The sequence below is a fragment of the Pogoniulus pusillus genome, chromosome 29 (assembly GCF_015220805.1).
Source record: "Pogoniulus pusillus isolate bPogPus1 chromosome 29, bPogPus1.pri, whole genome shotgun sequence".
Taxonomy (NCBI): Eukaryota; Metazoa; Chordata; class Aves; order Piciformes; family Lybiidae; genus Pogoniulus; species Pogoniulus pusillus.
In genome coordinates, this window is record NC_087292.1 from 16,082,434 (window position 1) to 16,106,388 (window position 23,955).

General features: G+C 55.0%; 1 protein-coding gene across 5 annotated transcripts; it reads right to left on the bottom strand.

Annotated features, from left to right (window-relative positions):
- Positions 1 to 3,278: 3,278 nt before the first annotated feature.
- TCEA2 (transcription elongation factor A2) lies at positions 3,279 to 20,492 on the bottom strand. 5 transcript variants are annotated; one of them, XM_064167414.1, is made up of 12 exons: positions 20,422 to 20,488; positions 20,011 to 20,163; positions 17,104 to 17,198; positions 15,240 to 15,302; positions 13,873 to 13,978; positions 12,469 to 12,559; positions 10,217 to 10,350; positions 9,214 to 9,270; positions 8,056 to 8,210; positions 6,197 to 6,343; positions 5,223 to 5,294; positions 3,279 to 3,582 (listed from the first exon to the last, which is right to left on the bottom strand). In XM_064167414.1, exons 4-12 carry the CDS (start codon positions 15,291 to 15,293, stop codon positions 3,574 to 3,576), a joined length of 825 nt encoding a protein of 274 aa, XP_064023484.1. In that variant the 5' UTR covers positions 15,294 to 15,302; positions 17,104 to 17,198; positions 20,011 to 20,163; positions 20,422 to 20,488; the 3' UTR covers positions 3,279 to 3,573. The 5 variants fall into 5 exon arrangements, with proteins under 5 accessions (XP_064023484.1, XP_064023487.1, XP_064023483.1 ...); XM_064167417.1 differs by lacking the exon at positions 17,104 to 17,198; XM_064167413.1 differs by lacking the exons at positions 17,104 to 17,198; positions 20,011 to 20,163 and having other exon boundaries at positions 20,422 to 20,492.
- Between the last annotated feature and the right edge of the window lie 3,463 nt (positions 20,493 to 23,955).

The following is a 23,955-nucleotide window of genomic DNA, read 5'->3' on the forward strand; positions in this document are numbered from 1 at the left end:
GGAGCACAGCCCTGTGAGGAGAGGCTGAGGGAGCTGGGGGTGTGCAGCCTGCAGCAGAGGAGGCTCAGGGCAGAGCTCATTGCCGCCTGCAGCTCCCTGTCTTTTCCAACCTGGTTGATTCTGTCACTGATCATGTGAAAGCTCTGGGACACCACCTGCCTGTCACCTCGAGCCCAGAGCATCCTGCAGCCTCAGCTCACAGAGCTCAGGGAAGAGGAAAGCCACTGTGCAGGAATGGTTCCCCTCCTGCAGCGACTCACAGGCAGCAGACAGCAGAAGGTGGAGGCTCCCAGCTGGTTGATGAAGCCCAAAGGTCTGCTCTCATGCCTTGGGATCAGCCTGACACAAAGCAGCAGGCCAGTGTGGGATGGGAGACGTCACAGGGAAGACAAACAACATCTATGGGGGTTTCTGTGGCACAAGGAATGGTTTAAGGAGCCCTGGTGGCCAGAAGTAAAATATTTCTGCTCTCCATGGCAGCCAAGCTCCAAATGAAGCCAACACCAGGGTCCTGCCACCCAGCTCAGCCCTGCTGCAGCAGACCAAGGCTAATTCTTGCTCCTCCTGACCCAAAACTACCTACCTCTACTTTCCTATTTATCTACCCCTTCCCCATCTCCTCTCCCTCCCTTTTAAAGGCAAAAAGAAGGAGCTCTGAATTCTTTTGACTGGAGATCTGCTATCAAAACAAAAACTCTCTCAGCTTTTTCTCAGTCCCTTCCTTCCCAGTGGCATGACCATGTGGAAACTCAAGGCAGTAACTCCCCTGGTCTGTGCCAAGCTGGAGATGCAAGTCAAGGAGATGGTTTTTTTTTTGAGGGAGAGCAGAGGAGTTTGTCTGCTCAGGAATGTTGGAATTGTTGGTTGTTGTTGGCAGGTTTTGCCCCCACATGTGCCAAACCCACAGGGCTGCAGCCCCGCAGCAGCCACCCCAGCCTCTGCCAGGGAGGTTTCAGTTCTTGGGTGCTTGGTTTGCTCTGGGAGTGAAGGAAATACCTCAAGTGGCTTCAGCTTGAGGTTTGATGGCTGAGCAGCCCTGGAGCTGTTCAAGGGCAGGGCCTGCTGTGCCAGGATAAGGTCAGGGGTTTAAACTAAAAGAGGGAGATTTAAGTGGGATAGAAAGAAGAAATGTTTACAGAGGGCAGCGAGTGCCTGGCCCAGGTTGCTCAGAGAGGTTGGAGCTGCCCCATCCCTGGAACCATTGCAGGTCAGGTTGATTTGGGCTCTGAGCAACCTCCTCTAGTTGCAAATGGTCCTGCTGACTGCAGGGAGATTGGACTGGATGACCTTGAAAAGTGCCCTCCAACCCAAACCCTTCTGTGATTCTCTGCTAGCACAGCAGAGGGGGCAGAAGCTCTCCCTACACCACAGAGCTCTCAGTCCCCACTGAGTTAACCTCATTTGCCTCCCACTTCCAGCACTTTCAAGCACATCTTTATCTCTGAGACACCTCTTCAGCCAGTGGCCTTCCCCTCCCTGCCTCTCCTTGCTGTCATTCCAGCAAATGTCACTGTCAGATGTCCTCAGACACAGAACTTCTGCTCAGGCCCCTCCATACCCAGCTCAGGGTGGGCAGCAAGCTCAGCTGCCCCACTGTAGCAATACAAGACAAGCAAGAGCAGCTGGTAGTGGTCTGGCTCCTGGGGTCACAGCTCAAGAGCCAGGGTGCCTAGGCTAGCTCTGCTTTCAGATCCTGAAGCTCCTTTTGAAGCACCACTGAGGCCACTGCTCCCTCCCCACCCTGGCCTGAATAACTTCATTCGCCTCAAGCCTGGTGAGGCTTAAAGGAGTTGTCAGCATCTCTGAATCTTCTGCTCCCTGGGAGGCTTGGCTGCACCCTATCAAGTGAAGCCCTGAGAGAAGGATGCTGTTGGGCTCCCTGCCTAGGGAGGAGCAGAGCCCTCCAAGGGGCTGTGAGCACGTTTCCAGCTGCTTTCATGTGGCTGTTTGCTCCTCTCTGAACATCTCCGAGGTCTCTGGCCAATGTCTGCTGCCTGGTGTGCTGAAAAGCCAGTGGGAACAGTTGGCTTTCACTCTGGAATGGTGATGCCATAGGAGATGTGGCTGCAGATGCTCCTGCTCTGCTTGTCAGCACAAGAGCTGCAGCACACAGGCTGCTTCAGGGCAGCTTCAAACTCAGAGGGTCTCCAAACGCTGCATCACCCCAGTTCAAGACTAGGAAAAGGGATTTTAAGTCTCAGGCTTAAAGCTGTCATGAGGATGGACAATTCCCCCACCAGGTTGTAGTTACCTCCAAAAAGGAGCCTGATCCTCCAGGCCTCCCTCACAGGGGCATGTTTGAGGCTTGCTTTGCTGCCAGTTCATCTCACTCCTTTCAAGCACCAGCTCCAAGCTCACTTCCAGCTGTCAAGTGCCAACAGGTCCCATCCATACCTGCAAGCCTACCTCCTCCAGCTCCATGCCTCTGGAAAGTTCCATGGATTTGCAGCATCTCCCATCCTCCTGAGCCTCTCCAATCCTCTGAAAATCCAGGCTGCCTTTCAGTTAAGAGCAGAGGACACACAAGCAGCAAAGTGCCTGAGACTCCCTTTGAACACTCCCACTGGCCAGTGGGTTCCCTCCACCTCCTTTATCGATGGCTTCTCCCCACATCAGCTGTTCCCAGTTCCCTGTGTGATGGACATGGGGGAACAGGAGAGCCTGAAGAACAGCCACAGGAATAACAACAAGCTTCCAGATGCTCCCTGTGACGCACCTGAGCCTCCCTGATCCCAGCTCAGAGCAAGTAACAAGCAGCAGGACAAGCAGCCTCAAGTTACCCCCTGAGGAGGTCTAGGTTGGACACAAGGAACAATTTCTTCCCCCCAAAAGGTTGTCAAGGCCTGGCCCAGACTACTCAGGGCAGTGGTGGAATCCACATCCCTGGAGGGATTCCAAAGCCATGGAGATGTGGTGCTGAGGGCCACAGTTTCGTGGTGCCCTGGCACTGCTGGGTTCAGGGTCCATGACCTTTAAAAGTCTTCTCCCACCAAAAGGATTCTGTGATCCCAAGATGGAAAGCAGTATCTGGTCTGTGCCCAAAACAAGCTGTGTGCCATCTCCAGATCTCCTCAGCCAGGTGAAGATCACCAGGACAGCCCAACCAGCCACTCCCAGATGTGACCCAAGCACTTTAGGATTCCTTTCATGCACCAAGAGTCTCCCTACAAGCAGCCTCTCGCTTTCTGCTGCTCCAAGCACTGCTCAGTCCTCATCCATCTGACCACTGACCCTCTGCCAAGCTCCCCAAACCCAAAAATGCTGCACACACAGAGAGGTCAAATAAAAGTCAGAAACTGACAAAAAATGTTTAATATTAGTTTTGAAGAAAAGAAGTGCCCATACTGGTGTGGATGAGAAGAGGAGGACTGTGTTCAGTGAGCTCTCCTGCCAAAAAAGCAGCCCTCAGCTGGGGCTTCTCCACTTGAGGCCTCCCCCACAGCCACCTTGCTCAGCATGTGTGACAATGGCAAAACTCACTTTGGGACACAAAAGACAACTGCAGTGGGAGCTGGCAGGTGGAGGTGATGCTCTGCTCTGTCTTTGCTGGCTGCTCTCAGGCCGTGGCACAGGTCAGCAGAACTGCAAGAGAAGGGAGTCCAAACCCTGTTAGAGAAGCCTCACTGCCACGGGCAGCCCTGGGACATGCACCTGCTGCCTAGGAGGGGATAAGGATCCATGTGGTGGTCTGCATTCTGAAGCTGTCAAGGGGTTGCACTTGGTAAGTGTGCACCCAGGTGGCCAAGGCCACCAGCATCCTGGCCTGGATCAGCAATGGTGTGGCCAGCAGAACCAGGACAGGGACTGTCTCCTCTACTGAGCACTGGTGAGGCCACACCTTGAGTGCTGGGTCCAGTTTGGGGCTCCTCACTCCAAGAAGGACATTGAGCAGGTCCAAAGAAGGGCAGGGAGGCTGGGGAAAGGGCTGGGGAGGAGCAGCTGAGGGAGCTGGGGGTGTGTAGCCTGCAGAAGAGGAGGCTGAGGGGAGGCTCTCTACAGCTCCCTGAAAGGAGACTGGAGCCAGGTGGGGGTTAGGCTCCTGTCCCTAGACACAAATGACAGGACAAGTGGAAATGGCCTCAAGTTGCCCCAGGGGAGGTTTAGTTTGGACTTGAGGAACAATTTCTTCCTCTTTAGAGTTGTCCAGGCCTGGCCCAGGCTGTCCAGGGACAGTGGTGCAGTCCCCATGCCTGGAGGGGTTTAAAGGCCCACACAGATGTGGTGCTGAGGGGCACGGTTTGGTGGTGACCTGGCAGTGCTGGGTTAAGGGTTTGACTCCATGAGCTTAGAGGTCTCTTCCAACCCAAACAATTCTATGGTTCTGCAGAGGCAGGGCTCAGCCCCTGGAGCTCAGAGCCAAAAGAAAGCTCCTGCTGAGATCTTTCAGCTGTGGCTCTTAGGCACTCAGTTTAGGCTCAATTTCTGCTCTCCACTGACCAGGTCATCTCTGCTCAGCACCCAAGCTCTGTGAACAGTACAAAGGAGCAGGTTTAAAATCCTGACTGTCACCACCAGAACCTCTCAAGGGACAGAAGCATGAAAAGCACTATAAAGGGGGTCAGGACAGAAGAGGAGGTGTGAGGAGTGGAAGCAGAGAACGTGAAGGCTGGAGCTGCTCTGCTATGAGGAGAGACTGAGGGAGTTTGGGCTGTGCAGTCTGGAGAGGAGAAAGCTTCCAGTTGACCTTATTGTGGCCTTTCAGTATCTTAAGTGGGCTAAAAGAAAGCTGGGGATGGACATTTAGGCTGTCAGGTAGGGATAGGACTGGGGGGAATGGAACCAAGCTGGAAAGGGGGAGAGTCAGACTGGATGTTAGGAAGAAGTTCTGCAGCATGAGGCTGGTGAGAGCCTGGCAGGGGTTGCCCAGGGAGGTGGTGGAAGCCTCATGCCTGGAGGTGTTTAAGGCCAGGCTGGATGGAGCTCTGGGCAGCCTGCTCTAGTGTGAGGTGTCCCTGGGCATGGCAGGGGGGTTGGAACTGGCTGCTCCTTGTGGTCCCTTCCAGCCCTGCCTGATTCTATCATTCCATGAAAGTGAGACTTGACCCCCATTGGTCTGCTGAGGCGAGATGGACCCAGGAGCTCTTGCCTCTGCCGGGAGGAAAGCTGACTCACTAGAGCCAGTCAGCATTTGGCAAGCATCTCCCAGGGCAGCAGCTCAGCAGCAGCTCCCCCAGGAGCCCTGGGGGGCAGTAAGCAAAGGACCTAAGAGCTTTGGTCAGTACCTTCCAGCGATTGCCACACTCGTTGCAGACGACGAAGGTGGTCATGGGCTCGTCTGAGCTGCGGGTCTGCACCTGGAGGGGACAGAGGCAAGTGAGCAGAGCCTGGCACAGAGCAGCACGAGGAGCTTGCTGTCCCCCTCTGCCCACCATCCTGGGCTCACACTGTCAGACAGCACTGAAGAGAACTCCTTTAATTGAAGGGTGCTGGGGCACTGGAGCAGGCTGCCCGGAGCAGAGGTGGAGTCTGTGTTCCTGCCTGACCTTCTCTAGGTGACAATGCCTTGGCATGGAGTGGGTGGACTCTCTCCTCAACACTTCCCACTCTGCTGTTTGAATCTCCACATTCCCAGCACCTTCTTTCAAGATGCAGCATTCCCAAGCCAAGCAGCAAGCAGCACTGCTGGGATTGGAGAACCCATCCCTGGTGACTGCACAACCTCTGAACCCCTGCTCTTGTACCAAGGAGCAAAGGAACCTTCTGTGACTTGCCCAAGGAATCTCCACGTTTCCAGCACCTTCTTTCAAGATGCAGCATTCCCAAGCCAGGCAGCAAGCAGCACTGCTGGGATTGAAGAACCCATCCCTGGTGACTGCACAACCTCTGAACCCCTGCTCTTGTACCAAGGAGCAAAGGAACCTTCTGTGACTTGCCCAAGGAATCTCCACATTCCCAGCACCTTCTTTCAAGATGCAGCATTCCCAAGCCAGGCAGCAAGCAGCACTGCTGGGATTGAAGAACCCTTCCCTGGTGGCTGCACAACCTCTGAACCCCTGCTCTTGTACCAAGGAGCAAAGGAACCTTCTGTGACTTACACAAGGCCCAAGGAAAGGTCTGAAAAATCCCAGTGCCAAAGCAGCACCGTTTAGAATGCCTCAAGTGGATCCCTCAAGCAGGGGCTGTCAGGGAGCAGCAGGAGGCTGTGACCATGACAGATCATGTCCTGTGGAGGTGGCAGCAGTGCAGGAGCACTAACCTGGGTGTAGGTGCAGTTCTTCTTCTTGCATTTCCCACAGGTGAAGAGATCAGTCTGAGTCCCTCCTGTCTTGGCCATCTGATGCTCTCTGATTGCTTCCTTGGTCATGGCTTTCCTGATCTCTTTCAGCTCATTACTGGCCATTTCCTTGCAAAAAAAACCCAAACAGCAAAGCAGTTAAGTTCCCAGCTGCCTGCTTTTCACCACCCCCTCCACTGCAGTGCACAGAGTCAGCAGGACAGAGTGGTCTAACAGATTGGTATGAAGGCACAAAACCTTTCAGGGCTGGTTTTCTGGTTTCTATTGAGGCCATCAGGATGATCTGAAAGCCAAAGACAACATCTCAACATTGCAGACCCCACTGCCAGCTCACTCCCCACACAACCCTGGTACAACTGCTAAGAATCACAGAATCAGAGAATCAAGCAGGTTGGAAGAGAGCTCCAAGCTCAGCCAGCCCAACCTAGCACCCAGCCCTGCCCAACCAACCAGACCATGGCACTAAGTGCCCCAGCCAGGATTGGCTTCAACACCTCCAGCCATGGCCACTCCACCACCTCCCTGGGCAGCCCATTCCAATGCCAATCACTCTCTGACAACAACTTCCTCCTCACATCCAGCCTAGACCTGCCCTGGCACAACTTCAGGCTGTGTCCCCTTCTTCTGTTGCTGGCTGCCTGGCAGCAGAGCCCAACCCCACCTGGCTACAGCCTCCCTGCAGGGAGCTGCAGGCAGCAATGAGCTCTGCCCTGAGCCTCCTCTGCTGCAGGCTGCACCCCCCCAGCTTCCTCAGCCTCTCCTCACAGGGCTGTGCTCCAGGCCCCTCCCCAGCCTTGCTGCCCTTCTCCAAACACCTTCCAGCACCTCAACATCTCTCTTCAATTCAGGAGCCCAGAACTGAACACAGCACTCCAGGTGTGGCCTGAGCAGTGCTGAGCACAAGGGCAGAATAACCTCCCTTGTCCTGCTGCCCACACTGATCCTGAGCCAGGATCACATAAGGTTAGGGGCTGGAAGGGACCTCCAAAGCTCATCCAGTCCAATTCCCCTGCCAGAGCAGGATCACACAGGAATGCATCCAGACAGGTCTTGAGTATCTCCAGAGAGGGAGACTCCACACCCACCTTTGGCAGCCTGTTCCAGTGCTCTGTCACCCTCACAGGGCAAAAATTCTTCCTCATGTTTCCATGGAACTTCCTATGCCTCAACGTCTACCAATTGCTTCTTGTTATGTCATTGGGCATCACCCAGCCTGGCTCCAGCCTCCTGGCACTCACCTTTACATCTTTATAACCATTGCTGAGGTCACCTCTCAGTCTCCTCCTCTCCCAGCAGCACAGCCTCAGCTCCCTCAGGCTCTCCTCATAATAGAGCTGTTCCATTCCCTTCAGCATCTTGGACTTGTTGATTTCCTTGGGTCCCTTCCAACCCCTAACATCCTGTGATCTTTGTGGCTCTGTGCTGGACTCTCTCAAGCAGTTCTATGTCCCTCTTGAACTGGGGGGCACAGAATTGGACACAATATTCCAGAGGTGGCCTCAGCAGGGCAGAGTAGAGGGGCAGGAGAACTCCATCTACTAAGCACAGCCCTTCTAATCCACCTCAGGATGCCCTTGGCCTTCTTGGCCACAAGAGCACATTGCTGGCTCATGGTCAATCTTCCATCCACTAAGACCCCCAAGTCCTTTTCCCCTTCACTGCTCTCCAGCAGGTCAGTCCCCAACCTATCCTGACACCCGAGGTTGTTCTTTCCCAGGTGCAACCCTCGGCAGCAAACCAGCTCCTTGCTTCAAGCAGAACCACCACAGGATGTGGTCCTCTCTGCAAGAAGCAAAGCCACCTCCTCAGGCTTAGCTCACCTCTGAGGTCATCACTGCAATCTGCTCAGGGGTAATGGCCCCACACAGGACATTCTTCTTCAGCTCAGGGTTTTTGGAGTCCTTCAGGTTGGAGATGCGGCTCCTGACGCGGTTCTTGTACTTCATGTCTGTGTTCTTCACGTCCTGGTAGATGCGTGCAGGGCAGTCAAGGGGCCTGCAGCCAACACAGGAGCCTCCAAGAGCTTTCCCCATCACACATAGGATTGTTTTGGTTGACAAAGGCCTCTAAGATCAGAGAATGGGTTAGGTTGGAAGGGACATCAAAGCTCAGCCAGTTCCAACCCCTCGCTATAGGCAGGGACACCTCTCACTAGAAGAGGTCACTCAAGGCTTCATCCAACCTGGCACTGAACACCTCCAGGGAGGTTGTGGAGCACAGAAGCACAGAATGTGATCTTTGATCACATTCTGTGCTTCTGTGCTCCACAACCTCCCTGGGAAACCTGTGCCAGTGTCTCACCACCCTCACTGTCAAGTTCTTCCCAACATCCACTTTCAATCTCCCCTCTGCCACTTCAAACCCATTCCTCCTCCTCCTGTCATTCCAAGCCCTTATCAATAGTCCCTCCCCAGCCCTCCTGGAGCCCCCTTCAGATCCTGGAAGGCTACTCCAAGGTCTCCTCCAAGCCTTCTCTTCTCCAGGCTGAAGAGCTCAAACTCTTGTAGCCTGTCCTCACAGCAGAGCTGCTCCAGCATCAAATGCACCCTTCAAGCCAACACCACCATGGCCATTAAATCATGTCCCCAACTGCCATGGCCACACACTCCTTGAACAGCTCCAGGGTACTGCTCTCAGTGTTTCACCCCTGCCTCTGGGCATCCCATGGAGGTTGTGGATGCTTCCTCCCTGAAGGTGTTCAAGGCCAGGTTGGATGAGGCCTTGAGCAACCTGGGCTGGTGGGAAGTGTCCCTGCCCACAGCAGGAGGTTGGAACTGGTTGATCTTCCAAGTCCCTTCCAACCCAAGCTATTGTATGAGCTAAGGTGGTGCCAGGAGTCAGCCAAGCAGAGCTGGAACTGGTCCCAAGAGCCCTGACAAGTAATGCTGCAGCAGAACATTTATGCTGTCCTCCAAGAACATATATCCCACAGCCTGGAGGCACTCAGGCCCCTGAGGAAGCCCACACAGCAAGGATATATTCTTCAATCTGGGCTGCTATGTGCTCACAGTCAGCACCAATGGCCACGTAGTCATCTGCAACAAGAGAAACACAGAGGCCATGACTGAGTGCTGCTCTCAGGTCTTCTCCAGGCTCACCAGCCCCAGGGCTATGAGCCTTCCCTCCTCAGAGATGCTCCAGGCCCCTCAGCACCATTGTACCCTCTGCAGCCTTCCCTCCTCAGAGATGCTCCAGGCCCCTCAGCACCTTTGTAGCCTCTGCAGCCTTCCCTCCTCAGAGATGCTCCTGAAACCTCAGCACCTTTGTAGCCTCTGCAGCCTTCCCTCCTCAGAGATGCTCCAGGCCCCTCAGCACCTTTGTAGCCTCTGCAGCCTTCCCTCCTCAGAGATGCTCCAGGCCCCTCAGCACCTTTGTAGCCTCTGCAACCTTCCCTCCTCAGAGATGCTCCAGGCCCCTCAGCACCTTTGTAGCCTCTTCTGGACTCTCTCCAGTAGCTCCCTCTCACACTGGGAAGCCCAGAATTGGGCACAGTGCTCCAGATGTGACCTCAGCAGGGCAGAGTAAAGGGGGAAGAGAATTTCCCTCACCCTGCTGGCCACACTCTTCTTTCATGCACCCCAGGAGGCCATTGGTCCTCTTGGCCATGAGGGTACATTGCAGCACTTCCAGCTCCTTCTGCCAAGAGCTGCGTCCCAGCAGGTCACCCCCTCACCTGTACAGGTGCAGGACCCTACACTTGTCCTTTCTGAGGTACATTAGGTCCACTCATGCTCTCCATGAGGTTCATTAGGTCCACTAATGCTCTTCATGAGGCTCATTAGGTCCACATGCAAGTGTCCAAAAGTGCTGCCACCCCAGCCAGTTAGTCAGAGGGATGAACAAGTGGTGGGACTGAGCTCATGGCAATAATCCTTTGACAAGGCTGCTCCAGAAGAGCATCTCTGAGGAACTGGTGCTGACCCACATGCAGAGGTTCATCAGAAGGCTGTGAAGCAGTTCAAGGCTTCCCCCAGCACTCACCATCAGCCTGCAGAGCTGCTGTCAGCATCTCCCTGCATTTGTTGCGCACGGCGTCGCAGGTGACGGGGGCAGGAGGGAAGGTGGTGATTTTGGGGGTGGTTGGAGTCTTTGGAGGCTCCTGCCTCTTATTGGAGCTAAAAGAGAAGCTTCAGCTGTTAAACTGTCTCAGTTTAGGTCAGTGAGAGCAGAGAAGGGATCAGCAGGTGTGGGGCTAAGCATCCTGTTCATCATAATACAAAACCAATCAGAGGAAAACAGCACAGAGACACCTCATTGCTGTCTGCAGCTGCCTGCAGGGAGGCTGTAGCCAGGTGGGGTTGGGCTCTGCTGCCAGGCAGCCAGCAACAGAACAAGGGGACACAGCCTCAAGTTGTGGTGGGGGAAGTATAGGCTGGATGTTAGGAGGAAGTTCTTCACAGAGAGTGGTTGGCATTGGAATGGGCTGCCCAGGGAGGTGGTGGAGTCACCATCCCTGAAGGTGTTCAAGAACAGATTGGATGAGACACTTAGTGCCATGGTCTAGTTGACTGGATAGGGCTGGGTGCTAGGTTGTACTGGATGATCTTGGAGGTCTCTTCCAACCTGGTTGATTCTATGATTCTAATTTCCCTCTGAGCAAGGAGCTCCAGAAGGCAACCTCTGAGCAATTTCCCTCTGAGCAAGGAGCTCCAGAAGGCAACCTCTGAGCAATTTCCCTCTGAGCAAGGAGCTCCAGAAGGCAACCTCTGAGCAATTTCCCTCTGAGCAAGGAGCTCCAGAAGGCAACCTCTGAGCAATTTCCCTCTGAGCAAGGAGCTCCAGAAGGCAACCTCTGAGCAATTTCCCTCTGAGCAAGGAGCTCCAGAAGGCAACCTCTGAGCAATTTCCCTCTGAGCAAGGAGCTCCAGAAGGCAACCTCTGAGCAATTTCCCTCTGAGCAAGGAGCTCCAGAAGGAAACCTCTGAGCAATTTCCCTCTGAGCAAGGAGCTCCAGAAGGCAACCTCTGAGCAATTTCCTTCTGAGCAAGGAGCTCCAGAAGGAAACCTCAGGATAAAAAGAAACTTACAGATCCTGGAAGAAGGGACTTGTCACTTGGGAGACCTATAGAGAAGTTGTCAGGGCATGTAGGAAGGCAACAAGGGAGGCCAAAGCCCTCATGGAACTAAAACTGGCAAAAGGATTCATGAAGCTTTAGAAGTTAGTTCATAATTAGAACAGTTGGGAACTAGAGCTCAAAACAGACCTAGAAAGACTCAGCTCAGGAAATCTTCATGGTTCTCACTCTGTTGCTGTTAACCAGGAGGAAAAGCTATCCAGGCTAAAACCTTTCAGCCATTGAAACAAAATGAAGGCTTTTCTAGAAGGAAATGGTGGCAAAGCAGCAGCCAGGGACTGCAAAGGCAACTCAGGGCTGCACTGAAAGAAAAATCCCAGGGAAAAAGATAAATTCAAGCCATGGATCCAAAAACCTCCTAATAAAGGCAGTTTAGAGAGTGCTGGAAAAGAACAAGTTCCTGCTGCCAGAGACAGAAACATCTGCCACAGCCCATTAAAACCTGCAACACTAAATGGTCCAAGACACAGCACAAGGGAACATGCTTTGGATTAGTGTCATGCAGCAGAGAACTTCACAGGTGCCAGCTCCACGCTGGCTGGCTCCCAGCCCTCAGGTCTTAACAGTGTTTCAGTCACCACTGAGGGACTTCTACAGCTTTGCTCCACAAGCAAGACAAGTTTCAGGCCAAGAGCTACTCAAGTGTTTCTCCCTGATAGAAGCAGCAGTCAAAACTTAACTAAGAGACACTGGAGCAAAGAAGGGAATCTTCTCTGCTGTGAGACTGCAGAGCCCTGGGGCAGGCTGCCCAGAGGTGGTTGTGTAGTCTCCTCTGGAGAGTTTCCAACCCCACCTGGACACTGTGATCCTGGGCAAACTGCTGTGGGTGTCCCTGCTTGAGCAGGGGGAGCTGGACTGGATGACCTCTTCTCAAGCCTCACCTCAAGCCTGGGATTGTGTGAGAGGGCAGAGTGACAAGAAAGAGCCAGAGACAGGCTGCACACACCCAAGAGCCCTGCAAACCCACAGGTCCTACTAGGCCAAATCTGGCAAACCTGGGGAACTGGCTCAATGGTCAACCCTACAAAAGGTCCTCCTGGCCTTTGAGATGGCAAAGGGCAAAAATGATCTCCACCATAGTATTGTTTAAGTTATCCTAAGGTCCTATAAGGAAAATCTTCTGTCTCAGCACCACCTTGGGTTAAAGAGAAGCATTACCTTTGGTCTCTGGAGTTACTGGTCTCCTTTGAGGAAGAGGTTGGCAAGGACAGGCTTTTCTTTCTCTCCTCACTCTTCTCCTCAGAAGCATCTGCATTGAAAAGGAAACAGGCACTGAAAGGTTCAGAAGTGGTCTTTATGCTGCAACCCATCACACACTAACCAACAGCCTTTTGCTTGCCTTTAAGTAGAAACCAATTCAAACAAAAGCCTTCCTCACCAAACTAGAGCAGCACCTAGGAGCTAAGCTTGCTCACAAGACATGCTCCACCACAAAAGTTCCTTTTAGAGATACCCTGGCTGCTGAGGAGAGATTAGAGCAAGCTCTCTAAGCAGTGGTCAACACCACCAGGCCAGGCCAGCCCTTCTGGGAAACACTAGAAGTTGTATTCCCAATTGCTGCTGAAAGCACAACCCTAGAGAGGGCACAGCAAAAGAAATCTGACCCAGAGGTTAACTGTCTCAGCCTAGCCAAAACACTGCAGCCCTCACATGGAAGTGACAGCCCCAGACAGAGCTTCTAACACTGATTTGGGGAGCCCTGGGGTGCAGACTAGAGGCAATGCCATATCTCACTTCACCTCAGGTTGCTCTTGTTCCTCTTACAGAGGTGTCCAAAAGATCTGCTTGAAAAACAAGGAGAGTTTGAATTTCACAATGGGGATCTTTGCCACCACCACCGTGGGAGAAACACAGCCCTGCTAGCAGGATACAGGTAGAGCTGCACTTCCAATCTCATTCTTTCACCCAAAGGTAGCCACCAAAACCATGTTTGTAATCCTAGAATGGTTTGGGTTGGAAGGGACCTCCAAAAATCACCCAGTCCAAGCCCTCTGCAGTCAGCAGAGCCATCCTCCACTACAGCAGGTTGCTCAGAGCCTTGTTAAGCCTGACCTTGAGTATCTCCAGGGATAGAGCCCCAAGGCCCTCTCTGGGCAACCTGTTTCAGTGTCTCACCACCCTGACTGGAAAGGATTTCTTTCTGATCTCCAGCATAAATGTCCCCTCCTCAAGCTTCAATCCATTCCCTCTGCTCCTATCACTCCAAGTCCTTGCCAAAAGTCCATCCCCAGCTGTCCTGTAGCCCCTTCAGGTACTGCAAGGCTGTTCTAAGGTCTCACTGGAGCCTTCTTTTCCTCCAGGTTGAACAGCCCCAGTTCTCCCAAGCCCTCTTAAGCATCTTCGTGGCCTCTTCTGGACCTACTTCACTCTTTCAAGGATGAGCTAGAGCTGAAGGAATGCATGTGAGGAGATTAAATGTGAGAGACCCAGTGTAATTGTGAAGGCTGACTTGCTAGAACACTCCATGAGATCAAAACCCAGCTCTCCTGAGAAAGCCAGTCTCCCTCTGAAGCCAGCTCCTCCACAAACTGCATGTGACAGGAACATCTGGGGCTTTCTTACCTAGAAGCTTCTTCCAAGATTTGATGAGGGATTTGGCCAGAGCTATCACTTCTTCATCTGTGCTCTGCTTCCTCAGAGCATTCACAGACATCCCAATGCGAGTGGACTGCAAGGGAAGAGGCAAAAGACTCAGAACAGATCCATCCTCTGTTCCTTGCTGACATCAGAAGTAGGCAGGATGGACTCCAAGCAGTGACCCAGGTGTGAAGTGTCCATGGACCTGCTGGACTCCAAGCAGTGACCCAGGTGTGAAGTGTCCATGGACCTGCTGGACTCCAAGCAGTGACCCAGGTGTGAAGTGTCCATGGACCTGCTGGACTCCAAGCAGTGACCCAGGTGTGAAGTGTCCATGGACCTGCAGACTTTATTTCCACATAGCTTCAGAAGGTGCTGCTTCCATCATAGAATTGTTCTGATTGGAAAAGACCTTCAAGATCAAGTCCAACCATTCTCTTCACCCTACCAAGACTGGTGCTAAGCCATGTCCTTCAGCATCACATCTCTGAGGCCATTTCCTCTTGTTCTGTCACTTGCTCCTTGGGAGAAGAGACCAAGTCCTCCTTTCAGGGATCTGTAGAGAGCCAGATGCTCTTCCCTCAGCCTCCTTTTCTCTAGCCTGAATGAACTCAGGTCCCACAGCTGCTCCTCCCCAGCCCTGTTCTCCAGACCCTTTGCCAGCTTCATGGCTCTTCTCTGGACCTGCTCCAGCCCCTCAATATCCTTGGAGCAAGGGGCTCAAAACTGAGCCCAGGACTTGAAGTGTGGCCTCACCTCACCCAACACAGGCAGACAATCCCTGCTGGCCACAGCACTGCTGATCCAAGCCAGGATGCTGGTGGCCTTCTTGGCCACCTGGGCACACACTGGTTTATTCTCAGCCAAATCTTTCTCTGCTGGGCAGCTTCCTTAAACTGATCTCTCAAACACCTCTCCCTCCACACCTGGAAGTGACATTGAAGCTCAGAGTGAAAGAATTGAAGTTGCTTCTCTTGATCTCTGAATGCTAACCCAGTTTACACCTCCTTAGTGCCCTGAACATCATCCTCACAAAGACCTGAAGGACTTCTCCGTGGCTGCCCTTTGTGTTTGCTACTTCAATCTGGTCTTTGCTCTTCTTAGGTTTCAAGAAAGGACCTGAGCAGTCGCCCACATTTGCCTCAGCAGCTCTACACAAGCTGCAGGCAGCACATGGTGGCCCAGAGCTATTTAACTGCTGCTTCCAAAGCCACCTTCAGTACCAATTGCTGGATCTAATGCTTATGTTGATGTTTGGAGCAAGGAAAGAAGTGACAGGAGATCCATTAGACAACATCTTGGACTTGTCCAGATGTAGATGTCAGCTTTGTAGCCAAAACTGTTCTACTCACCTGCAGCAAATCCAAAGTCATAGGCATACTTTTGAGTTCCTTCAGTAAATCCATTGCACCTTCCTGCAGAGGAAAAGAGAAACAGGAGGAGAGGCTCAGTTTGCAGTCAAGAAATGCAGCAGCCTGGGAATACACTCAGAAAGCTGAATTCAAAAGGAAAAACACCAACAAGGCTCTCCTTAAATTCAGCAGGATTACTGCTGGGATTGCTGCTCTGCAGAGGCACTTGAGGTAGTGGAAGAGGCAAACCAGAAGAGCACTGGAGCACTACAGATGGTACAAGTGCAGCATTGCTTTATTCTCCTTACCTGGGCATGTTTTTAACACCTGAACACCACCCCTGGAATCACAGCTGTCCCCTCAGCACACCACTTGGCTTCTAGGAGGACTTCTGCTTTCAAAGTCCCTATAAGAGGGACTCCAATTAATGCTATCAGCTCACAAAAACAGCTTAGTTGAGTTGCAAGAGTTTCACACATCCACCTAAAGCACTGTCCAGAGCTAAGTCTCCTTTTTCTACAGCAGGAAACTTAATGGAGCTGTTGCCTACTTTTCATATTAACAGCCAGCTCTGCTCAGGACTAAAGCTGGCAGCAGGAGCAAAGCCATCAGGCAGTGATGCTGAGGAGCTGTTCACTTGAAGTTCATTGTGTGAAGTCTCCTTGCATCAGTTCTGTATCCCAGAATCCAGATCCAGAAAAAAAACCTGCCTGGGCAATCTGTAGACACCTCTAATCAGCAGTCAACCAGAGCAATGGCAGGGACAGAAGCACTAGCCAAGCCTCCCCTCAGAAGCACTCAGCAGATGACAGCCTGGAGTGCCTCCTCCATTCAGCTGGCTCCTTGCTCCCATCCCCCTTGGATCAAACAAGGCCTTCCAGTGTTCACATTTAACAGCTCGTTTCAAACACCAACCACTCCAAAGCCTGTTTGCAGCACAAAACCTACAAAGCCTAAGGCTGTAGGGAAGCAAAGCAGCCTGCTCTGACCTCTCCTCCTCCTCCTCCTTAGACAGAAGAGCCATTTCTGACTCACTGCAGAAAGCCATCCAGCTGCAGCCCTACAGAACAGATGCTGCAAAAGCCAAACCAAAGCAGAGTCAAAGCACACAAACGACTCACACCCGGTTTAAACCACACATTACCGTACCCAGAACGAGCAGCTTCCCACTCAAGGCAGTTTCACACCTTTTCTGTTCCTCCAACAGGCCAAATGGACTCCATTAAATCCAGCCCTTAACACACAAAGCGGCCAGGTGGTTCCTGTCTCCGTTATCAGCAATGGAGCCACTTGGCTTAGTGGCAGCAAACAGCGTGGGGTGGGGGAGGAGGGGAGAAATGCAGGTTAAAACCAAACCAAACCACACAAAAAAAACACCAAACAAACAAAAAAAAACCCCAACTCGAACAAAACAGGTACTCCAAGCAAGCATCCTGCAGGAAGGGTTTGCAAATGAGCCAGCATACAGTATCTGAAGGGGACCTAAAGGAAGGGACTATTGACAAGGGCTTGTCATGACAGGAGGAGGAGGAATGGGTTTAAACTGGCAGAGGGGGGCTAGAAACTGGATGTTAGGAAAGGGTTCTTTGCAGTGAGGGTGGTGAGACACTGGCACAGGTTGCCCAGGGAGGTTGTGGAGCACAGAAGCACCCAATGTGATCGAAGATCACATTGGGTGCTTCTGTGCTCCACAACCTCCCTGAAGATGTTCAAGGCCAGGTTGGATTGAGACCTTGAGCAACCTTTTCTAGTGCAAAGGGGTTGGCACTGGATGATCTTTGATGTCCCTTCCAACCTAACCCATTCTGTGACCCTACACAACAGCCACACTGTGGTTCAGTCCCAGGTAGAAACGTTTCCATACCGCTCGTTTAAGAAGCTGCCTCTTTTCCCAGTGAAGCTTGGAAGCAAATCCTGCAAAGGTGCTCCTTTCCTATTTTCAACAGTGGTGTTGAAAACCTGCCATCAACGGGAACAGACATCACAGGCTGTGGTTTAGCCCCCCCAGAAGTCAAAAAACAACTCTTCCCTGGGTCGTTACCACAGCTACTCCAGCGCTCGCCCCTATCCGCAGCTGGCAGAGCCAGCCCAGCAGCCAGACCTTCAGCACCCAAACCCCCACATTCCCCTAGCCCCTGCCCCTCTTCACCCATGGCCTCCCACTCCCCACAGTCTTCCCCAGACCCACAAGCCCTCTCCCTCACAGCCTACCTCCATCACAAACCCCTGCCACCCAGTCTGCTGTGTGATGTGTCTGCACGGGCACCAGGTGCCATGGAGCTGCAGCAAACACCTGCTACTGTGTCCCCCACCTTGGCTCACACCAGTCACAACACACCCTGCAAGGTCTCCAGGCAGGCAAGGAGCAGCCAGCTCAGCCCTCCACACTCCAAGAGCCACATGAGAACAAGCAAAAGTGGTGTCTGCATGGGAGAGGGGATGCAAGAAGCAAATCATGAAGCACTGGGGGTTCAGTTGAGGGTACAGCAGAGGCTCAGGATGGGGGAAGAGATGCTTGAGGATCTCCCTTTCTAAAGGGACTGGAGAGATGGGATGAGGATGCTCTCTGGATAGAGACTGCAACAGAGAAGGGGGCATTCCAACAGGGAGCATTGGGTGAGCCTCAGAGTGCTGAGGATGCTTCCTGGGAGGGGAAGGCCTCAGCAGGCAGGGGAAGACTCCAGCAGGGAGCTGAGGATGCTCACTGGGAGGGGGAAAGACCGGCAGGGAGCCTAGGATGCCTCCTGGGAGGGGGACAGACCAGCAGGGAGCCTAGGATGCCCACTGGGAGGGGGACAGACCAGCAGGGAGTACAAGGATGCTCTCTAGGCAGGGGGCAGCCCAGCAGGGAGCACAAGGATGCTCTCTAGGCAGGGGGCAGCCCAGCAGGGAGCACAAGGATGCTCTCTAGGCAGGGGGCAGCCCAGCAGGGAGCACAAGGATGCTCTCTAGGCAGGGGGCAGCCCAGCAGGGAGCACAAGGATGCTCTCTAGGCAGGGGGCAGCCCAGCAGGGAGCACAAGGATGCTCTCTAGGCAGGGGGCAGCCCAGCAGGGAGCACAAGGATGCTCTCTAGGCAGGGGGCAGCCCAGCAGGGAGCACAAGGATGCTCTCTAGGCAGGGGGCAGCCCAGCAGGGAGCACAAGGATGCTCTCTAGGCAGGGGGCAGCCCAGCAGGGAGCACAAGGATGCTCTCTAGGCAGGGGGCAGCCCAGCAGGGAGCACAAGGATGCTCTCTAGGCAGGGGGCAGCCCAGCAGGGAGCACAAGGATGCTCTCTAGGCAGGGGGCAGCCCAGCAGGGAGCACAAGGGTGGCCCAGGGTGCTGAGCTGCAGGGCTGGGGGGCACGGTCTGGGTTGCCGAGGTTCCTGCAGCATCCTAAGTGGGAAATATGGAGCCGCCCCCCTCCTATAACGAGCAGCGAGGTGGAACGGGATGGATTCCGCAAAGGATAGGGAACGGAGAGGAAGACTACGCCGGAGCCACCAGGGCAGGGGGGTGGGAGGACGCCCCTCGATGTGGGAGAGGCTTCTGCTCCACCATGATAACGGCTGCGGAGAGGGAGAACCCCAAAATGGGGGCTGGCGAAGGGGGAGGTGCTCTCACAGCCAGCGCTGAGGGAGAAGCGGGGGGGGCTCGACAGCAAAGCACCGAGGACGGGGGAGCCGCGGAGAGGGAGGCCGCGTCCGCCGGGCCAGCCATCGGGGCAGGAGGAGTCCCCCCCTCACCCCAAACCGGGCTGCCGGGGGCCCGGCTGCCTGCACTCACCGCGCTCTTCTTGGCCACCATCTTGTCCAGCCGCCTGGCGATCCGCACGATCTCCTCCTCCCCGCCCATCGCGCCGCTGCCCACGGCGGCCGGTCCCTGGGGGGCGGGGGGGGGCCGGAGGGAGCCGGGGGGGGAGCTGGCGGCGGCTGACCGGTGTCAACCACAGCCCCGCTGCCGCAGTCCGGGCGGGAGGGCCGCGCAGGGCACGACGGGAGCTGTAGTCCTGCCGCCGCCCGCCCCCCGCTCCCGGCCGCGCTGCGCCGCGCAGGGACTGCAGCTCCCGGCGTGCCCCGCGCCAGCCGCCCCGCCCCGCGGCGCTGTGGGGGCTGTAGGCTGAGGCTTGGCCTCACCCCGGCCGTGCCCTTCAGCGCCGCAGCTTGGGAGCCTCGGCAGGGATGGGGACTCCACCGCTGCCCCGAGCCGCCTGGGGCCTCTGTAATCCTCAAGGGGAAGAAATTGTGCCTCATGGCCAACCTAAACCTCCCCTGGGACGACCTGAGGCCGTTTCTTCCGTTGCTTGTTCCTTGGGAGAAGAGGCCAGCCCCCGGCTGGCTCCGGGCAGGGAGCTGTAGAGAGCAGTGAAGCCTCCTCTCCACCTCCTCTTCTCCAGAGTGAACACCCCCAGCTCCCTCTCCCCATCCCTGTTCTCCAGGCCCTGCCCCAGCTAACAAAGCCCTTCTCGGGACCTGCTCCACCTTCTCAATGCCCTTCTCAGAGTGAGAGACCCAAAACTGACCCCAGGATTGGAGCTGTGACCTCAGCAGTGCCCAGTGCAGGGGCACAGTCCCTGCCCTGCTCCTGCTGCCCACACCATGGCTGATCCAAGCCAGGATGCTCTCGGCCACCTGGGCACAGCCTGGCTCATCTTCAGCCACTGTCAACCAACACCCCCCAAGTCCTTTTCTGCTGGGCAATTTCCAGCCACTCTGCCCCAAGCCTGGAATGTTCCTGGGCGAGTTTGGACCCAAAGGCAGGATCTGACACTTGGCTTGGTTGAACCTCACCTCACCGGTCTCAGCCCATTGATCCAGCTGGTCCAGATTCCTCTGCAGAGCTTCCCTATCCTCCAGCTGATCATCTCTCCCTCCCAGCTTGGCATCACCTGCAGCTTTACTGAGTGTGCCTCAGTCCCCTCATCCAGTTCACTGACAAAGACACTAAAGGAAAATCCAGATCGTGAGTGAAGATATTAAAGACAAAATCATACTTAAAAGCACATCACCATGGCAGCCCAGTGGCAGATCTCAGAGCCACCCTCCTACCGCAGCTCCCACTGTCTCCTACCGGCAGTGCTGCCATAAGGCAGGGACAAGTTGGGTTCCAAATTGTTGCCACAAGGCACCAGCAGCTGAGCCTCCCCCTCAAGTCTGGTGAAAGCAGCCCCATCCCTCAAAGGACCCCCTACAAGAGCTTACCAAGCTGCACTTTGGGTGTCTCCACATCATAGCAGCTTGAGTGCTGCTGCCTGTCCCCCACCCCTCCATACACTGAAAACAGGGAGTGAGGAGCTCTGCCTTTATAACCCATCCCATAACACAGGTGGGTCTCACTTCACCCCTTGAACCAGCTGATCCCCATGGAGCAGACCACTCAAATCATCAACTCTGTGGTGCTGGGGAACAGGCTCCAAGTGCAGGGTCCTACACTTTGGCCACAAATACCCCAAGCAGCTCTACAGGTTGGGGAGAGAGTAGCTGAGAGCAACCAGGCAGAGAGGGACCTGGGGATGCTGGCAGAGAGGAGCTGAAGCTGAAGCAGCAGTGCCCAGGTGGGCAGCAGAGCCAATGGCATCCTGGGCTGGCTCAGGAGCAGTGTGGGCAGCAGGACAAGGGAGGTTCTTGTGCCCCTGTGCTCAGCACTGCTCAGGCCACCCCTGGAGTGCTGTGTCCAGTTCTGGGCTCCTCCATTCAAGAGAGATGTTGAGGTGCTGGAAGCTGTTTGGAGAAGGGCAGCAAGGCTGGGGAGGGGCCTGGAGCAGAGCCCTGTGAGGAGAGGCTGAGGGAGCTGGGGGGGTGCAGCCTGCAGCAGAGGAGGCTCAGGGCAGAGCTCATTGCTGCCTGCAGCTGCCTGCAGGGAGGCTGTAGCCAGGTGGGGTTGGGCTCTGCTGCCAGGCACCCAGCACCAGAACAAGGGGACAGAGTCTGAAGCTGTGCCAGGGCAGGTCTAGGCTGGATGTTGTTAGGAAGTTGTTGTCAGATAGAGTGATTGGCACTGGAATGGGCTGCCCAGGGAGGTGGTGGAGTGGCCGTGGCTGGAGGTGTTGCAGCCAAGCCTGGCTGGGGCACTTAGTGCCATGGTGTGGTTGGTTGGGCAGGGCTGGGTGCTAGGTTGTGCTGTCTGAGCTTGGAGCTCTCTGCCAGCCTGCTTGATTCTATGATTCTATGATCTCCAGCAATGATCAAAGACCACAGGGAAAAGGGAATAGACTCCAGCAACTATCAAAGACCACAGGAATATCATCCATGGCTGCAGCTCCATGGTGGTCACCCACAATACCATGCTTAGCCCTGGCTAAACCAAGATGTGGTCTGCACAGCACAGCCCCAGAGACTTGAGACAATTAAGAGAAGGATGCTGGAGCCAGGAGGCTGGAGCCAATCTCTGCTGGGTGATGCCAGATAACAAGACAAGGGGCAATGGGTGGAAGCTGAGGCATAGGAAGTTCCATTTAAACACGAGGAGGAATTTGTTTCCCTGTGAACAGGCTGCCCAGGGAAGTTGTGGAGTCTTCCTCTCTGGAGTTATTCCAAACCTGCCTGGATGCCTTCCTGTGTGATTTGCTCTAGGTGATCCTGCTCTGGCAAGGGGGTGTTGAACTGGATGAGCTTTGGAGGTCCCTTCCAGCCCCTGCCTTTCTGTGATGCTGTGAAAATAAGGATGGAGAGGGGATGGATGATCTCGGAGTGGCCAAGCCAGCACAGAGCCCCCCTGTAGATGGCACTCGCAGACTGTATGAGGGCTGCACAACCCCCTGGATGCTGACTGCTGTTGCTCTCTCCAACTGGTTCCTGTCAGGGAGAGAGCTTCCAGGGCTCCTCCTGCACAGCACTTTGCCAAGCGCGGATGTTTGGGAAAGGGCCCTGACTGTGCTGGTAGAGAGCGGCCGTGTCCTGCCCCGGCGGGGCTGCGCATCCAGCGGAAGCATGGAAGATGAGCTGCATGTGGCCGCGGGCTGCGCAATTAGGCGTTGGGAAGCAGAGCTGCATGAGCTCAGCTCCAGCCCTGCGCAGTCCTCTGGCGGCTGAGTCACTGAGGGCAGAGTTTAGCCTTAGACTCGATGTTAGTTAGGTATTAATTAGGTATTGGACTGGGTACTAGAGAGAAATTCTTTACAAGGAGGGTGGGGGAGACACTGGAACAGGTTGCCCAGGGAGGCTGTGGATGTCTCCTCTCTGGAGGTGTTTGAGGTTGAGCAAGTTGGGCTGGTGAGAGGTGTCCTTGCCCGTGTCAGGGGAGTTGGAACTGGCTGAGCTTTTAGGTCCCTTGCAGCCCAAACCAACCATTCTGTGATTTACCATCACGCAGATGTGGGGATTATTGAGGCTCTCCTGGGTGGCTGTCCCCCAGACTGCCCTTTAGGCACCTAAAGCTGCCAGCCTGCAGCTCTTGTGGAGCTGGACAGACCTCTGGGATCCCCTTGAGCTAAAGCTGCTCCCCAGATGTGCATCTCGGTTCATCCCCAAACCAGCAGAGGTGGCCCCAGACCAAACCTGAGCTCCATACTCTCTCTCTGACAGGACACTTGGAGCTACCTAGGAACATTTTGGCTTGGCCCTACACTTGTGACTCCAGCCAGCCGTCTGGAGCCTCTGCAGCAGCGTCTGGAAAGCCTCCATCCCTTGGCAGGGTCTGGCTGTGAAGCGAGGGGGGGGATGCCATTTTGGAGAGGCCAACCTCTGCGAGGGAGGAGGAAACAAGTCCCAACAAGGGGACCTTCTGGAGATGCTTGGAAGCGGGCAGCTGCCTGTCCCGTGTGTGGGGTCGGGTCATGCTGGTCCTTGGCGTCAGCGCCACGCTCGAGCAACACTGCTGCCACTGTGACTGTGGTTTGTGTCGCTGCAGTGAGGAGATGGCTCCCAACCACAAGTATGGCCAGGGACGTGTCTGGGATTCCAGAGCCTGCAGTCACCCATGCCGAGCGCCATCGCCCCCCTCGCTGCCTGCCTCCGAGCGAGAAACCCAGCACCCGCCGCCACCAGCCCCCTGCCACCACCACCAGCCCCCTGCCACCACCACCAATCCCCTGCCATCACCAGCCCCCTGCCACCGCCACCAGCCCCCTGCCACCGCCACCAGCCCCCTGCCACCACCATCAGCCCCCTGCCATCACCACCAGCCCCCTGCCGCCGCCACCAGCCCCCTGCCACTACCGATCTTCCTCACTCAGTCCCCACTGCTGCCTGGTTGCTGACGAGTTCCCTGCCACCACAGACCCTCCTCACCCAGGCCCCATCACTGCCTGGTTGCTGACGAGTTCCCTGCCACCACAGACCCTCCTCACCACTGCCTGGTTGGTGCCAGGTTCCCCAAGGAACCATTATCACCATCAACTCCTCCTGCCTGCAACCCCATCCGCTGCCAGCTGGGCAGCAGAAGAAAATGCCCCCTCCCCACTCCCCCGCCTGCCCACGGGCACAGACCACCTCTGCAGCCCAGCCCTGCCAAGCCTGCAGCTCCTACTTTTCCCAAGGGTCGAGAGGACAAAGGGGTGTTTGTGGAGCAGGGAGGCTTTCTGGCTGACCTTGGCTGGGAAGCGGCAGCGGCGTCGCTCAGCCCAGCCCCCCCAAAGCCAGCGTGGCCAGAGCACTCCCCAAGCTTGGGTGGAGGTAGATCCAGAGGAAACTCCACCTCCACGGGAGCCGACCTGCTATGGCAGGAATTCCCAGAGAAATTCCCGCTTGGGCTGCTCTGTCAACGGGTCCCTGAACTCTCTTTTACCTCTTGTGAAA